The sequence below is a fragment of the Monodelphis domestica genome, chromosome 1 (assembly GCF_027887165.1).
Source record: "Monodelphis domestica isolate mMonDom1 chromosome 1, mMonDom1.pri, whole genome shotgun sequence".
NCBI classification, from domain to species: Eukaryota; Metazoa; Chordata; class Mammalia; order Didelphimorphia; family Didelphidae; genus Monodelphis; species Monodelphis domestica.
The window spans coordinates 157,256,488-157,273,797 of record NC_077227.1 but is presented as its reverse complement, the minus strand read 5'-3'; the positions used below and the strand labels follow the sequence as shown (position 1 = coordinate 157,273,797).

Sequence of the window (17,310 nt, the reverse complement as noted above, 5' to 3'; positions counted from 1 at the left end):
TGAATTTAGGCTAAAAAAAGTGACTGACTGTGATTTTTTTTTAAACCCTTACCTTCCAACTTAGAATCAATAATGTATATTGGTTCCAAGGCAGAAGAGCGATAAGGGCTGGGCAATGAGGGTTAAATGACTTGCCCAGGCTCACATAATGAAGAAGTGTGTGAGGTCAAATTTGAACCCAGGACCTCCCATCTCTAGGTCTGATTCTCAATCCACTGAGCTACCCAGCTGCCCCCAGACTATGATTTTTTAAAATTGGATTTCCCAATCAATTCAGTTTGGTGGTTTTTCTAGATCTATTTTGAGTACTTGAGGGGCAAGGGAAGAGATCTTTATACTCTTTCTGTTCTGCCTATCAAGCAGAGAGAATTTCAAAGAGAAGGAAGAATGTTGGGTGTGAGAAGAGTCTTTCTTTGTGCTATAGAAGAGGTCTTTTATTTTATTTAATTTTATTCTTTTCTGCTTCTTTAGTAATAAAAAAAACTATATACAATTAAACCACACTTGTTCAATTGGCCTCACTATGCTGTGCTCACATAGTTATGTCTGTTGAAATTTAGCAGCCAAGAAAGAGTTTGGGGTTTCTCAGGGAAGGGAGAATGCTCACAGTGACTAATTGAGTGGATCTAAAGAAACCACATCTGTAATGAGATTAATGTGGCCATTTGCTTAAGAGAACAACCAGAGGTTTGCCAATTCTCTGGCAACTATAGAAAGATTGATATTTCCAGGAGTGTCTCCTGGTATTAGGTGAAGGGCCTAACCACCAGGATGAATTTGGGATTATCAGTGCCTGCTCCTTAGGGTTGAACAAGATCAGGTGAGTAGTTAGCAACACCTCCTGGTGGCTAATTCAGAAAACAAGAAATTGTGCCAGACTCATGAAGAAAAGATAACCCAACCAGCTCTCCCTGAGGTCCTGCCATACACAAGAATCTCTAGGGCCAGGATAAGCGTAGGACTGCTCTCTCCCTTCCACCATCATTCCCAGGGTTTTAGCCTTCATCCTAGATTCCACTGCTGAGTCAGGCTCATCTACCCAGCTCAGCAATCCCGTGGCAGCCACAGACTGAATCGGTGGATTGTTCTCTTTTGTTAGAGGCTTAAGTTACCAGTTTGGCTTATTGACCAGAGGCTTCTGCTATAGGGGTTATGGGCACAGGTCATGGTACAGGATAAGCAGCAAGATCGATGTCTGGTGGTCTGACTGCTCTGTCGTTGCCTGTTGCTCAGCAAGGGCCTTTGGCTAAAGATATGCCCAGGTAAGGGGGCTAAGAGTAGATTCCAAGGAAGTTCTGAGGAGGGAGCCACCAAGGTCTCTAGGGGATTCAGAGATGAGGTATGGAAGAATTTCTCCTGACATTTAGGATGGGAGACACTGTTACAGGTATACTTATTTGGGGTGCCCAGTCAGCACTGAAGGATCTTTCTTGCATTGCTATAGTTTTTATGTTGCTTTGGAAACACTCTAAAGGTTGCCCATGATTGTCTTGTTTTATTCATTCAGATTAGAAGCTCCTCACAATGCCCACCCTCGTCATATTATGAATTTTCCAATGGTGAAATCTCTGTCTTTCCTATTGCACTGGGAATTTCCTAAGGGAAGAGAAACTGTCTTTTCTGAAGCCCGCCCCCCCCAAATCACCACGTTTTGTTATTATATAATAGTGATTCCTGAGGAGGAAAAAACCTTCTTTGTAAAGAAAAAAAATACAGTAATTTGGCCTAGCAGTTTCCCAACTCTCAATTTGGAGGAATAGGTTTGTTTCATTATCCATTCTCTGCACCCATCATTGGTTTTCCATTTACTCCAAACTTGAATTTTTTTGTGATCTTTTCATTTACCTTGTTACAATCACTGAATAGTTTTTTGTTTGGTTCTGCTTATTTCATTCTGTATAGTTCATATAAACCTCCCCGTATTTCTCTGAATTCCTTTTATTAGTCATTTCTGATGTTATAATAATATTCCTTCATATCCATATAAATAAGTTTGTGGACAACCAACTTTGTTTCCAGTTCTTAACCACCGTAAAGAATACCACAATAATGTTGTTTGTGTTTGAGTTTTTGTTTTTGTTTTTGTTTTTATTTTTGGCTTCCTTGAGGCCTAGCCCTGGAATTGCTAGGCCAAAGAGTAATAGCAATTTTGTTTTATTTTCTTGCATATCTCCAAATTTATTTTCAGAGCAGTTGAACCTATTCACAGCTCCACCAATTTGTATTCATGTCTGTTTTCTCATTGGCCCTCAAACACTGACTCTTCCTATTTGGGGTCATTTTTTTCCACTTGTAGTAATCGAGATGAAGTCTCAGCTGTTTTAATTTGCATTTCTCTTGCTGTCAGTTATCTGGAGTATGTAATAAAATGTTAATTTGCAATTCTTTGGAAATTTATTTGTATCCCTTTACCATTTAATCTTTGCAGTCTTGTTATTTTAGATTTCTTTTAACTTCCCATACATAGTATCTTAGATATCAAATTTTTATGAGTGACACTTGATGTAAATACTTTTCTAACTTGATAATTTCTTTTTTAATTCTATCTTCATTTATTTTATTCACACAAAAGCTTTTTAATTGTATGTAATTGAAATTGTCTCCTTGGTCCTGCATGAGCTCCTCTCTCCCTTTTTTGGGCAAGAATTCTGCCTCAGCCATAATTGGGGAAAGTTACCTCCTCCCCTTCTTCTGTTTTTGTTTTTTTTTTTAACAATGTAGCCTTTATTCTCAGGTCAAATATCCATTTTGTTCTGATTGTTGCATATGGAGTAAGATATTAGCCTAAACCTTGCTTCTGCTACACTGTTTGACAGTTTTCCCAGAAAGTCTTATCAAAAGAGAGTCCTTCACTCAGTAACTTGTGTTCTTGAGATTATCAATTTCCTGACCATTGTTGAAGATTGTTTCTCCTTCTTGTTTATTTAGTCTGTTTCAATGTCATTTTGGATTTTCTTTTTTTTTTCTTCCAGTATTAAGTCATTTAGATGACCCACATAACTTTCTCTTTTTTTTACAATTTATTTTTTTTAAGTAATATGTAGAAACAATTTTTGACAATTGTTGGGGTGTTTATATATATATATATATATATATATATATATATATATATATATATTTTAAAGTTCAGATTTTCTCCCTCCCTGGCTTCGCCACCCCCAGGAAGTGAATAATCTGATATAGGTTATACCTGTCCTTTTCTCCGGCACCTCCAGTGTTTAAAACCATCAGAAGTTTCTTTCTTATCTCTAATTAGAATCACTCTCTCTGAAGCAGGAACAGCTGTCACTTTGGTCTGGTCCTTACTAGGAATTGAGAACAGCTACTCACCTGTAACCTCTTCTCCAGTTAAATAAACATTCTACCTTTAGCCCTTCCTATTTAGGGGCATAGCTCTGTGTGTGTGACCCATGCCTTCTATCTTAGTATCAAGTTTACAACAGAAAAGAGGCAAGGACTAGGTAATTGAGGGTTAAATGACTTGCCCAGGGTCACACAGCTAGGAAGTGTCAGATTTGAACCCAGGTCCTCCCAAGTCCAAGTCTGGAGGCTGTATCTACCATGCTACCTAGTTGCCCCTAAACAAGAGACTTAGTACAGAAGACCCATGTCTGAATTCTGACTCTGCCTTTTACTTATTAACTGTGTGACCTTTGACATGTAACTTCAGCTTTCTGAGCCAGTTTCCTCATTTCTAAAATGAAAAGAACACCTGATCTAGCTCCTAGCTTTGCTCTGAGGGTCATATGAGATAATATATGCAGGCTATTTCATAAACCAAGAATGAATGAATGAAAAGCATTTACTATGTACAAGAAACTAATGCTAAGCTCTGAGGACACAAATGCAAGCCCAATAGTCCTTGATCTCAGGGAGCTTATGTTTTCACAGAGGAAGGCAAGGGGCAAATAGGTGGCACAGTGGGTAAAGCACCAGACTTGGAGTTATGAGGACCTAGGTTCAAATCTGGCCTCAGACACCTTCTGCTGTGTGACCTTAGGCAAGTCACATAACTCCATTTGCCTAGCCCTTGCCTTTCTGTCTTAGAATTGTTACTAAGACAGAAAGTAAAAAGTTTAAAGGGGAAAAAAAATAGAGGAAGGCAATATGTATGGGGAAAGGTGGCCAAGGAGGAGTGTTTAGGTCAGGGAAGCCAGAGAGAAGAATGACATGAGAAATGCCATATCATGTCCCTGTTCTCTACATAAGTGTGAGCTCTGATTACTGATATCTCTCCATAACTGTGAAGCCCCAAATTGGTTCTGGACTCAGAACTCAGTCAACTACAAAGCCTCTGTTGGGGGGGGGGGGTTTCAGGTGATGGAGAAGACTGGCCAGTGACACCATGAAGACAACAGCCTTCTTTAGTCTCTGTTACAAGCTGCTGCTAGTTCCAGGGTTATGGGCACACAGAGAGTTCCCTTGGGATGATGCTTCCTTTTACTATGGGTCCTTCCCCCCTGGTAAGTTCCTTTGTCTCTTGTATTTCTTCCATGCATGAGACTTTGTGGAGGCACTAGGTGGTTCAATTGATTGAAAACCAGGCCTAAAGATAAGAGGTCCTGGGTTCAAAATCTGGCCTCAGACATTTCCTATGTGTGTGACCCTGGGCAAGTCACTTAGCTCCCATTGCCTGGCCCTTACCACTCTTCTGCCTTGGAACCAATATACAGTATAGATTCTAAAACAGAAGGTAAGGGTTAGGGAAAAAAAAAAAAAAAGAAACTTGGGGGACCCACACAGTCGGAGTTAGCTTTTACTAATTTAGGAAAGCCAGTTATTAAATTGTTCAAGGTGAGCTTTTAACACCTTGGAAATCAAGTATAACAAGGAGTTGAGTTATTGTTTTATTGATTGTCTAGACTTTAAAAAGTGATGGAGAAAATGTTAATAATGCAGATTCACTGGAGAGCTGGTTGTTAAATATTTAGTAGTTAACCTCTGGGGTCAGTCATCTCCAGAAAGAAGTTACCCACTCATTCCTGCTCACCCTAGCTAGGGCAAACTAATCTGAAGGTGATGGGGTATGTGGCCAGTGTGAGGAATTATCAGGGGTCTGACCCTATCATCTTTAGAGGATCTATTTCAGTTTAAAAGCCATTGTTTGTAGGCTTTTCATGGGGTGTTGGAAGCTCTGCTTACCAGACGGAGGGGGCCTGGGACCAAGATGGGAAAGGTCCAAGCATCTGGGACACCTTTACTCATCGACAAAAGGGTAGGATTTTCATGAACCAGACTGCTGACTCATCTTGTGAAAGCTACTACAAAATCCAGGTGAGTCTGGACATTTGCTGACTCTTTTCCCCTCAAAGAGAAGGAGAAAGAGGTGAGGGGTAGGAGAAGCCAGCACAGGGTTATAGAGAACCTGATTTTCAGTGAAACAACTTAGATTTGAATCCTGACTTTTCCACTTTCTAGCTGTGGAGCCTTGGACAAATCACAATGTCTCTAAGTCTTGGTTTTCTCATCCAGGGAGACCTGGAATCATTTCCAACCCCTGACACATACCAGTTGTGTAATTTCCTCCCTCCAAACAAACTCACAAAAAACCCTAAATCTGTGAATGAAGAGGAATGCTGGGAATTCAAAGGCCTGAGTTCTAGTCCCAATTTTGCCTCTCACTAGCTTAAGTGAGTCACAATTTCTTAGGGTCTTTTTCCTTTTCTCTATGGGAATGGGATTGTATAAGATAATATTTTAGGTTACTTCTTGCTCTGAGATCCCATGTTATGCACAATTTCTTTTTGAAGGTAAAGAAACTGTAGGGAGCAAGGCTAAGGGACAGTGAAAGGCCACAAATTCATCAATTGGAAGATTTGGAACCAAACCCCAGAATTTCTGATTCCTAGCCCTGACCCTTTCTACTCCGTAAAGAATGGTTCTCTGGAGTTCTTGTTCTCTTTTCTATTGTGCCTAATAGGTAACTCTTGTAACAAGTGAAAGATGAAATGACTTGAGGAAATAAAAGTTTGATCCTCTAAACATATTGCTTTATTAAGCTATGCATTCCAATTACCTAACAAATCTGGACCGGGCCCCCTCCTCAGCTTACAGTTGGACCCCCAATGCAGGGAGAAACAGACTTTTTATAAATTAAAGACGATACATCAAATAAGACTAATTAATTAAAAGGGAACGTTAGGTGATCATTTTTAATTAGATGAAAGAGTAGAGATTTTCCAAGTCGGGAGGAGGTGAGTGAATTCAGGAAAAGAAGTGTTGGACTCCTTCTCCAGTATCTGTAAACAATCACAGAACATGGAAACAGTAACTGTTTGATCAGGATGGGGCCAGTTTTCAGAAAAGACATCGTCGAGATGCACGAGATGTACAATTATGAGGAAACTCTTTGTGCTCATCTTAGGATCTGAGTTTCTCATCAACAGAATCTAGGTCCTTGGTTAAGAGTCTCTAAACACCAGGTGCTAGGGGTCCAGTTTCCACAGCCACACCGGGCTGGGTTCAAGCGATGCCATAGAGGTTTTCTCCCAACTCCTGCAAGTGAATAAAGTTTGCTCACAAGATGGATAGAATTGGGGCTAAGTCCATACTTGAGCAGAAAGGGAATCGAGCTAGCTCCAGAATGGAGCCACAAGATGGTGTCAGTAGGCTCCAGACAGCCCACTTCCTTAATCCCCTTAATTTCTCAGACACTTTACTGTCTTTTTCACTCTCCCATCTTAGTAGCTTGTCTTTATCTATTGCAGGATGATATCAAGTTACTGAAAGAGTTGAATGTTAGCCACTATCGACTTTCTATATCCTGGCCTCGGCTGATACCCACCGGGGTCAAAGGTAAGTGGATCGGAACAATCCCCAAAGAAACTATGTCCTCCTTGCACTACAGGCTCAGAAAAGACCAAAAAGTAAGAAGAGCTGATGGTCAGAAAGCTTGTTTATGAGGTACCTTTATTTGTTTATTCAGAGAGTATTAGGGAAATGCTGTACTTTGGCTGACTAGCAGTCCCAAAATTTTACTGGCCTCAGAGTAATGATTTCTAAGCCCCATATTCTACTGTGGCTCAGGCCATAGATAAATAGAACCTTTAATGAAATTAATAAGACCTGGGGGCAGCTGGGTAACTCAGTGGATTGAGAACCAAGTCTATGTTCAAATCTGGCTTCAGACACTTCCTGGCTGTGTGACCCTGGGCAAGTCACTTAACCTCCATTGCCTAGCCCTTACTTCTCTAATGCCTTGGAACCAATACACAGTATTTAGTCCAGGACGCAAGGTAAGGGTTATAATAATAATGATAATAATAATACTTAATAGCTCCTAGGTAACAGAAGCATCATTTACAAGAAGAAATTGGGGGGAAGAGCTAGTAGCGACATTTTCAGGAAGATCAGTCTGAGAATTCAGTTGTCCATTACTAGAATGGGGAGGAAGAGACCACCTACTTTGTGTATCGTTTGTAGCAAGTGTTTAACAATTCATTCTGTCTAAGAAGATAATTCTGAGTTTGACAAAGCACAAGTCTACCGGAAACAATTTTATTTAGTTCATTATTAACCGAATATCAAAGCATTTCTAACTCAGAGAAAGAAGCTATCGTAGTTCCTCCTTGTCCACAGACATATTTGTCTACCCCAAGATGATTTGAGAAAAATGGAATTTGGAAAAAGGGAAAGATTATACTGTGTTAAAATACAATTCCCAAACAATAATACCTATTCAGTTCCTACCTGGTCTCCTCCCTTCAGGGATTGAAAAGGGATCCCTCCCAGGGTTCCTATTTTTCCTTTCTGATTAGAGAGTTGGGCCCTTAGCTCTAGGGGACAGAGAAAAGGAGATTGCCCTTAGATTAGCCCATAGCCCAGTTACTTCTGGAGGGAAGGCAATTATCTTGATTAGTTTGCTCTGGGTTAAATGACTGGCTTCCACCCATAATCCATTTCCCTAAGAAAAACCTTTTATCCTTGATCTAACCTGCCTTCAATAGGAAAGCCTGAAAAAGATTTTACAATAGAAAAGTATTCTTACTTAATTTTCTCAGCTTTTTACTTGCTAGTTTAGAAAACCCTTTATTAAGAAGGGAGATTGTAAATAGAGATAGGAGAGTGAGTGAGGAACATCTGAATTCCTTTTGGGCCTCAGAAAGGCTGCTGTCTGGTCAAGGCCCTTAAACTCTTTTTTGTTCTTCAGTCATTTCAATCATGTCTGACTCTTCATGACCCCACTTGGAGTTTTCAAGGCAAAGATGCTGGATCAGTTTGCTATTTCCTTCCCCTACTCATTTTACAGTTGAGGACACTGAGGCAAGCAGGGTTAAGTGATTTGCCCAGGATCACACAACTAGTAAGTGTCCAAGGCCAGATTTGAGCTCAGGAAGATGTCTTCCCAATTCTAAGCCCAGTGCTCTATACACTGTGCCAACCAAGCTGCCCTGTTTATAAGATCATGCTGTAGGAGAAGGGAAATAATGTGATATAAGGCTGAAAAAGTAGACAAGACCCAGAATGTGAAGCATTTTTAAAGTAGGTATGAGAAGTTTATATTGTCTTCTAAAAGCAAGAAGGAGCCAGTGGAGATTTTTGATCAGGAAACTGACACTCTCAGATCTTGTGCAGGAAGAAGGCAGGAAGCTTTGGGTTCCAATCCCACAAATAACACTTTCTTTTCTCTTTCTAACAGCAGACTATGTGAACAGCATGGGGATCAAGTTCTACAGTGATTTCATTAACATGCTTTTGGAAAATGACATCACACCTATTGTGACCCTCTACCACTGGGATCTCCCACAGGTCCAGGGGGCAATAGGGAGGGAATGTAGAGTCAGGGCAGAAATGGACAAGGAGGCAAGGGCAAAGTCTATTTTCCTCACAATGGTGGTGGGTCAAAAGAGATCTTTGCACTCATATTTGACCCAGGGATCTTAGAAGACAAGCAAATGAAAGCTGTGTGATTTGTACATAAATACATGTTTATGGTTTATGACAGGGATGGTGAACCTTTTAAAGATCAAGTGCCCAAACTATACCCTCACAAGGCATGTGAGCCACCGCCTTACTCCAGACTGGGGAGGGAGGAAGCACTGCCATTGGGCTACTGGGCACAGGGGTGGGTGATGGAAGAATTGTCCTCAGGTGTGGTGGAGAGGGGGGAAGGGAGAGGTAAGGTTGGTTTAAGTAGCTTTGGGGGTAAAGTCAACAAGTATTTTTTAAACACTTACTATGTGCTAGAGACTGTGCTAAGATCTGGGGATACAAAGAAAGAGAAAAAACTCCAGCCCCTTCCCTCAAGGAACATATAATCTGTTGGGGGAGATAACATGCAAACAGCTATGTAGAAACAGGATATATACAAGAAAATGGAGATCTAATGCAGGTTTAAAAGGGGCAATTCTGTAGGAGTTTGTGTCTTTTTTTCAAAGCACTTTTTAAAAAAGTAGGCAGAAGAATGGACTTCTTTATTTTGTCTTTACATATTATTTGATACTATCATGTTATTAAGTAGCTACATGATCTTAAAGGGCAGCCAAGTGGTACAGTGGATGGAGGACTGTACCTGGAGCCAGGAAGACTCGTCTACCTTAGTTCAAGTTGGCCTCAGACACTTACTAACTGTATGACCCTAGGCAAGTCACTAAACCCTGTGTGCCTCAATTTCCTCATCTACAAAATGAGATGGAGAAGAACATGGCAAACTATTCTAGTATCTTTGCCAAGAAAACCCCAAATGGGGTCACAAAGATTTGGTTAGGACTGAGCAATATAAATTGACATCATAAACTACAATAGCCCAAAGGGCCCTTTCGGAATGAAATCAGATGAATGTTTCCAATCTTTTCAAGTTTGGAAGTCTTTTTGAAGGCTATTTTAAATATAAATTTTTTTTCAACTATGTGACACTGGGCAAGTCACTTAACCCCCATTGCCTACTCCTTACCACTCTTCTGCCTTGGAACCAATACACAGACTAGAACCAATCACAGTATGATCCTAAGGCAGAAGGTAAGGGTTAAAAAAAAATTTAACAGGCCTTTATTTTTTTTCTTCCCTCACTTCTCCCCTTTGGAAAAAGCAAGAAAAAACTTATAATAAATGTGAACAGTTAAATAAAATCACTTCCCACACTGGCTGTGTCCAAAAATGTCTATAAAGACTCTTTTAATTTCCAAAAATGTCAAGGATTTTTATATGACCTTGGCTAAAAAATTCATCATCCCATGACCATGCTGGTGAAGATCCTTTCTAAATTTAGCTAAGTTGGTCCTTGAACAACAGGTGCTGTTCTTGGAAACGGCTTTAAAATCTTTCCAGCTCAATAGATAGCATCATAGCTTGCATACTCCTGGCTTATTAGCATTTGAGAAAAGTCACCCCTGCGATGTTCAGAGGCTTTAAAGTATGACTGAAATTTTAGTGGAGGCCTACCTAGTTTTTTATGGACATCATAAACTCCAGTTCTTTTCTTATCTCATTTCTCCCTCCTCTTATCCATCGTGTGTTCTAACTTTTTTTTAAAGCCCTTACCTCCATCTTAGAATCAATGCTAAGTATTAGTTCCAAGGCAGAAGGGCAGTGAAGGCTAGGCAACTGGGACTTGCCCAGTGTCACACAACTAGGAGGTATCTGAGGCCATATTTGAACCCAGAAACTCTTATCTCCAGGCCTGGCTTTCTAAACACTGAGCTGCCTACCTGCCCCCAATCCTCCCTAATATGTTCTTTCTTTCTAGCTTGGTTCATCTACTAATATTTTTATTCTGCTTATATTTTTATACTATTCCTCCAGTTCCAGAGTGCCTTTTGCTCAGTGTCTACACCTCTAACAAGTCTCCATAAAACACTTTCCTAGTGCCCATAGGGTTTTTCTTCTTGTTGCTTGTTTGGCCATAGGATAGGAAAGGCCATCTACTTTGGCCCAGTAGCTTGGGGTCTGGGGTCAGAAAGCCCTGATGTTGAACCTGGCCTCAGACACTTGCTAGCTGTGTCACTCTGGAGGAGTCACTTAACCTCTGTCTGCCTCAGCTTCCTCAATGGAGAACATAACTGCACCTTCCTCCCAAGATTGCTGTGAACATCCAATAAGATAACAATTGGGAAATGCTTAGCACAGTGCCTGGCACTTAGTAGGCCTAAATGAAAGTTTCTCTCCTTCCCTTTTTTTCCCAAAACTGGCTTCCAAATGTCTTTCATGAAGGTCTATTCAGAGATGTATTTCTCTCTCTGCTCTCGTGCATGCAGATGCTTCAGGTCAAATTTGGAGGTTGGCAGAACATAAGCATGGTCTCCTACTTCAATGATTATGCAAATCTGTGCTTTGAAAAGTTTGGGGACCAGGTAAAGCACTGGATAACTTTCAGTGATCCTTGGGTGAGCAGAATGATCTTTCTTACTCTTATTTTTTAATTACTTTTACCATTTTACTATATATTTTATCAAGTAGTAATAATTTTAATTAATAGATCATAATAAAATAACAATTTATTCTATATCTCATTATTATGAAATATATATATTTATATCATATAAAATTATATACTAAAATAATAATTTAACATTAATAAAATAATAAAAACACACTAAAATTTAATATTTATATTTATAAATACTATTATTTTATTACTCTCCCTATTCTTATTTTTCTGTCGTTCTTGGTTTTTTTCATTGACTCAGTTTCCTCAAGGATTCCTCTGTCTCATCCTATAAGACAAAGAATGTAACCCTGCTCTTTTTAATGCTGATTTCCCATTGGTTCATGTCCCCCTTTATTCTTTTAGGCAGTTGCAAAGGAAGGCTATGAGACAGGAAGACATGCCCCTGGATTAAAACTCAGGGGTACTGGGGCATACATAGCAGCACATCATATCATTAAGGTAAAAATGAAAGATGAGTCTTCACTGGTTTAAGGTGACTCTTCAGAGCTGAAGTGGGTTCAGAGGTCTTAATTCTCTATTTCTCTCTTGTCTCATACCTAGCCCTTATATATCTCTTTGACATGTTAAATCATGATACACTTTGCTGGGAAGGGTGAGGGGGAAGCCACTAGATGGCTCAGGAAAGCCAGAGGAGAGGTCCTGGGTTCAGATTTGGTCTTTGACACTTCCTAGCCATGTAACCTTGGACTGCCTCAGTCTCCTCAGTGGAGAACAAAACTGCACCTTCCTCCCAGGGTTGCTGTGAACATCAAATAAGATAACAATTGGGAACCCCCAATGCCTGATTCTAAGACAGAAGGTAAAGATTAAAAAAAATAATGATGATGACATATTAACTGATTAAACGTGTATTTATTGAGCTATTGCTATGTACTCAGACTGTTGTTGTTTTACTTCTTTTAGTCATATTTGACTCTTCATGACCCCATTTTGAGTTTTCTTGGCAAAGATACTAGAATGGTTTGCCATTTCCTTCTCCAGCTCATTTGACAGATGGGGAAATTGAGAAAGCAAAGGTTAAATGACTTGTCCCAGGTCACACAGTTAGTAAATGTCTGAGGTCAAATTTGAACTCAGGTCTCCCTCACTCCAGCTCTAGTATTCTATACACTGTACCATCTAGCTGCCTACTAGAATGTAGCTTTGAACTAGAACTTGGCCTTGGATGATGGGATGATCTAGATCTGTGTTGGTGAACTTATGGAACACATGCCAGAGGGGGCTGCTCGCCTCCCCCTCTCCATATGTCTGAAGACATCTCTCCCATGCCCCTCTCCTTTGCCCAGCAGCCCAATGGGAGTGCTTCCTCCCTCCCCTGTCTGGGGCAAGGGGGGGAAATTTGGGCACTTAGTCTCAAAAAGGTTCACCATCACTGACCTAGATTAAAAACCAGGGGGAGGATATTGAGGGTAAGGTAGTAGGAAGGGTTTGAAGAAAGAACAACATTCATTTAGCCATTTATTAAATGCCTATTATAAACAGAGCATTGTTCTTAGTGCTAGGGGATAGAAAAAATTACTTCAGACATGGTCCTTGCCCTCAGGGTGCTTACAAACTAGCAAGAAGCATTGTAAGAATGAATAAACGTGTTCTTTTCCTTCTAGTCCCATGCAAAGGTCTGGCACTCCTACAACAAAACTTGGCGCAAAACCCAACAAGGTAAGCCCCAAGAGTTGAGAATCAGCAAATAGAATTGGAACAAACATGGATTCTGCTCGACTTCTGCACGTTCCTTTATTTTTTCCCTGTCTCCCAAAGGACTGGTGGGGATTTCATTAACTTGCAACTGGGGGGAGCCTGTGGACATCACTAACCCAAAGGACGTTGAGGCTGCTGAAAGATACATGCAGTTCTGTCTGGGCTGGTTTGCAAACCCCATTTATGCTGGAGACTACCCCCAAGCTATGAAGGACTACATTGGTGAGTGAGCTGGGCCCATCCTGTCTCAGCTGGTGGGTCAATGTAGTCTAATAGAATGTTTGGCTAGAAATCAGGAAATCTGTGTTCTAGTCCCCACCACAGTCACTTGATACATTGAACAAGTCAAAAAGCATCTAGGTGGCTCAGAGGATAGAAAGCTTCAGGACTCGAGGTAGGAGGTCCTGGGTTCAAATATGGCCTCAGACACTCGCTAGCTGTGTGACTGTGGGCAAGTCTCTTAACCCCAGTTACCTAGCCTTCTGTTACTGCTCTTCCATTTTGGAACTAATACTCAGAATTGGTTTTAAGATAGAAGGTAAGGGTTTTAAAACACACTATGAGCAAGTCACTCCCTTATTTTTGTAATTTTGTATTTTATCAATTACTCAATGTAAACAAAAATTATGAATATTCTTTTTTTTTTATTTTGAGTTCCAAATTCTCTTCCTCCTCCCTCCCTGAGAAGACATACAATTTGATATAGATTATACATTTGCAGGAATGCAAAAATTTCCATATTAGCCATGTTGCAAAAGAAAACATAGGCTAAAACCCCCAACAAATAATGAATAAAGTTTAAAAGGCATGCTTCAATCTGCATTCAGACGCCATCAATTCTTTTTTTTTAATTTTTAATTTTTTAAATTTTATTTGGTCCATTTCAAACATTACATCAATTCTTTCTCTTAAGGTGAATAGCATTTTTCTCAGAATTCTTCAAAATTGTCTTAGATCATTTTATTGATTAAAATAGCAAAGTCATTCACAGTTGCTCACCATTGTTGCTCTTACTCTGTACAACATTCTTCTGCTACTGCTTATTTCACTTTGCATCAGTCCATATAAGTCTTCCCAGATTTTTTTTTTAACTCTTACCTTCCATCTTGGAATCAATACTGTGTATTGGCTCCAAGGCAGAAGAGTGGTAAGGGCTAGGCAATGGGGGTTAAGTGACTTGCCCAGGGTCACACAGCTAGGAAGTGTCTGAGGACAAATTTGAACCCAGGACCTCCCATCTCTTGGTCTGGCTCTCAATCCACTGAGCAACCCAGCTGCCCCATTCGTAGGTTTTTCTGAAAACATCCTGCTTGTCATTTCTTAGAGCACAATCATATTCCATCAAAATGGCAAGTCCTTTCACTAGAGATGCTAGTCCTTCTCACCTTGCTCACCTACCTTTGGTGTCCACCTTTCACCCAACTCTACCTGTGACTCCAAGAAGCTGTAGTATGCACAGCAACTATACCCTGGTAAAACCATCTTGTCAGACAGGCTAACCAGGTTGAAGGTAATCCTGGTACTCTTCAGTTTCTTGCTCCAACTCTCAAAATCTTTTTTTTTGGAAATGTTTTTCAAGATACTTCTGATAATATCATTTGTGCACAAATCAATCACCATTTTTTACGAATGTCAGAAAGTACGGTGACATTTTTACATAGCTAAATGGTTTGAGAAGACAAAAAATTCTTCTCAAATATACACTGAGTATAGAACAAAGTCAAATTTGTAAAAATAATAGTCAGTCCCCAACTGATTAGTGGTCAAAGGATATAAACAGACAGCTTCCTGAAGAAGAAATCAAAGCAAACTCCAAGGCATCTAGTTATCAGTAATGGATCCTTTGAATAACATTGTCAGTCTTGGTATTCTGCCTCTCCATACAGTCTCAGATTCTTGTTCGTGTCTTCCCATAAATTGTCTACAGGGGACCCACTCAAGGTTCTGGGCCATTACTTAGGAGGTAGTATGTTACTGTGGAAAGAGCATTGGCTCTGGAGTTGGAGGACTTGAGAGTTTACCAGCCTGCTGGTATCTGCTACTGTGTTCTTTGAGCAAGTTACCATTTGGGGCCTGTTTCTGCCTTCAGATTTTATGACACCATTGAAGCATACGGGCTATCGCTCACATGTCCAGGCCATATCTTTTTCTGACCACTGATCTATGAAGATATCCTTTGTGTGCTAATCCTTCATAATTTGGGGTGGGGGGTAAAAAGCTGCTACCTCTTCATGTCTACTAGTTGCTTCTTTGCCCTTTGGGTGACTTGAAAATGGAATTCTTTGACGAGTTTGAAATTCCATGAACTACAACCAGAAAGCATCACTGGAAAAATATTGATGTTAAATTTGTTTTAGAGATGAGCTTTGGCTCATTTTCCCAGAAGCATCGTAGCCCACTCTTCTATTCAACTCGGGGCCAACTTTATTATCCCTGCTGAGTGTTTGCCTAAGATACAGGTTTAGTGATCAATGGACCTTCAATCACACGATTGTCATATTCTGGACAACAGAAATCTGGACAATGTTAAATCGACTCCATTTTTAGTGAGTAGGTATCTCATTTAAGAGCCTCTACAATATTCCCAGCCTTAATACAATCAGCACAATGACATCTGCAAAAAGGAAGACATCCCTGAACAGAGAAAAATGTAATAGATATTTTCTGAACATTTCAGGCAACCACATTCACAGATAGATGTGGGAGGGTGTAGAAGTTTGTAAAAGACCCTATAATCCCCTCTCCTATCTTCTTCAAGGATACCCTCAATTATTCTGATAACAGTTTTGTAGAGATAAAAGCAGGCATCTGGGTTGCTAGTTATTTTTCTCAAGTGACATTTTCCAGTAGCAATAAGAGATATTTTTCCTCCAATGGGTAGATATTATTTCAATTATCTTCAGGATAAAACAAGCCCCCAATACCTTCAAAAATCTACTTTGGGAGTATTTTTTCTTTTTAGTGATCTTCCTCTTTTTCCCCCCCTTTCTGTAACACAAGGGAATATTAGTCAACAAGCATGCCTTGAGCTTTTACTGTGGGTTAGGTATTACGGTAAGAGCTGGGGATACAAGGCCAAGATAGTCCCATCCTTAAGGACCTCACATTCTAATGGGGAAGACATGTAAAAAAAATAGATATATGCCATAAAGAGCAGATGGAAGTCAATCTCAAAAGCAACTGGACAGCGAGCCAGGCCTAGAGAAGGAGGGTCCTGGGTTCAAATGTGGCCTCAGACCTTTCCCAGCTGTGTGACCCCTGGGCAAGTCACTTAACCCCCATTGCCTAGCCCTTACCTTTCTTCTACCTTGGAACCAATATACAGTATTGATTCTAGGATGGAAGATAAGGGTTAAAAAACAAAAAAGGTGTGTGTGTGTGTCTGTCTGTCTGTCTGTCTTGAGGAACAGAACCCAGAAAAGACCTTTTTGATTTAAGTCTTGAAATCAAGGAGAAGTTAAAAGGTAGAAGTGAAGATAGAGAATAGTTCAAATAGGGGAGAGTGGTGCAAAACACTAGAATAGTAGAGAACATTTCTTATGTGAAGAAATGCAAGTAGGCCAGAACTGTTGTATTGGAGAGTGTATGGAATTCTCCTTAAGTTTGAAATGACAACACTTAGCCAAGAAGGGAAGAGATGATATAGTAGCTGGTCGAGATACTTGGATCATGTGAGGGCTTCTTAAGGATGAGGAGACTTGTGCACGTTTGTAAGACGGCAGAGGAACCAATAGACAAAGAGGATGAAGGAAGTGCTGATGATGAGAGGATGATGTCAGATCCAAATAGGATTGCTCTACTGTCACTGGAGATGGAGAACTTAAATCTTGAAATGTTTTCTAGTTCTCATCTTTTTATGAACTTAAGCCCTTTCAGGATGACCAGATTGAATTGGATTTCTTATCCAGCTTTCACTGATTCTCATTTAGTTTTTTCTCCTAATTAGCCACCCTAAGAGTTTTTTAAGGTGCTCTAAATTGTGTTAAAATTCAGTCTCACTTTTATTATCAATATGATAAAACTTGGGCTCTAGTTCAAAGAGTTCCGTCTAGTCAAAATGGTCACATTTGGTTAAGCAATCATTCCTTTCTCCCTGAAGAAATGACCATAGTGTGGAAATTCTAGTTTGTGTGAAAGATGATCATAACTGGATGATAAAGCTGCTCTTTTCGAATTCTTTCAAACTCTATAAGATTTTGCAAGCGTAACTTTGTTCTCAGTTGGGA

General features: G+C 40.0%; 1 protein-coding gene across 1 annotated transcript in view; it reads left to right on the top strand.

Annotated features, from left to right (window-relative positions):
• The first annotated feature begins 934 nt into the window (after window positions 1–934).
• The window catches only part of LCTL (lactase like), a 22,558-nt gene continuing 6,182 nt past the window's right edge, over window positions 935–17,310 (top strand). The window contains exons 1-9 of the mRNA XM_001376075.4: window positions 935–1,262; window positions 4,318–4,463; window positions 5,111–5,274; window positions 6,708–6,795; window positions 8,639–8,748; window positions 11,193–11,321; window positions 11,729–11,824; window positions 12,991–13,045; window positions 13,145–13,306. Of these exons, the coding sequence (XP_001376112.2) occupies window positions 4,346–4,463; window positions 5,111–5,274; window positions 6,708–6,795; window positions 8,639–8,748; window positions 11,193–11,321; window positions 11,729–11,824; window positions 12,991–13,045; window positions 13,145–13,306 (922 nt within the window). The 5' untranslated portion in view covers window positions 935–1,262; window positions 4,318–4,345. The remainder of the gene's footprint in view (window positions 1,263–4,317; window positions 4,464–5,110; window positions 5,275–6,707; window positions 6,796–8,638; window positions 8,749–11,192; window positions 11,322–11,728; window positions 11,825–12,990; window positions 13,046–13,144; window positions 13,307–17,310) is intronic.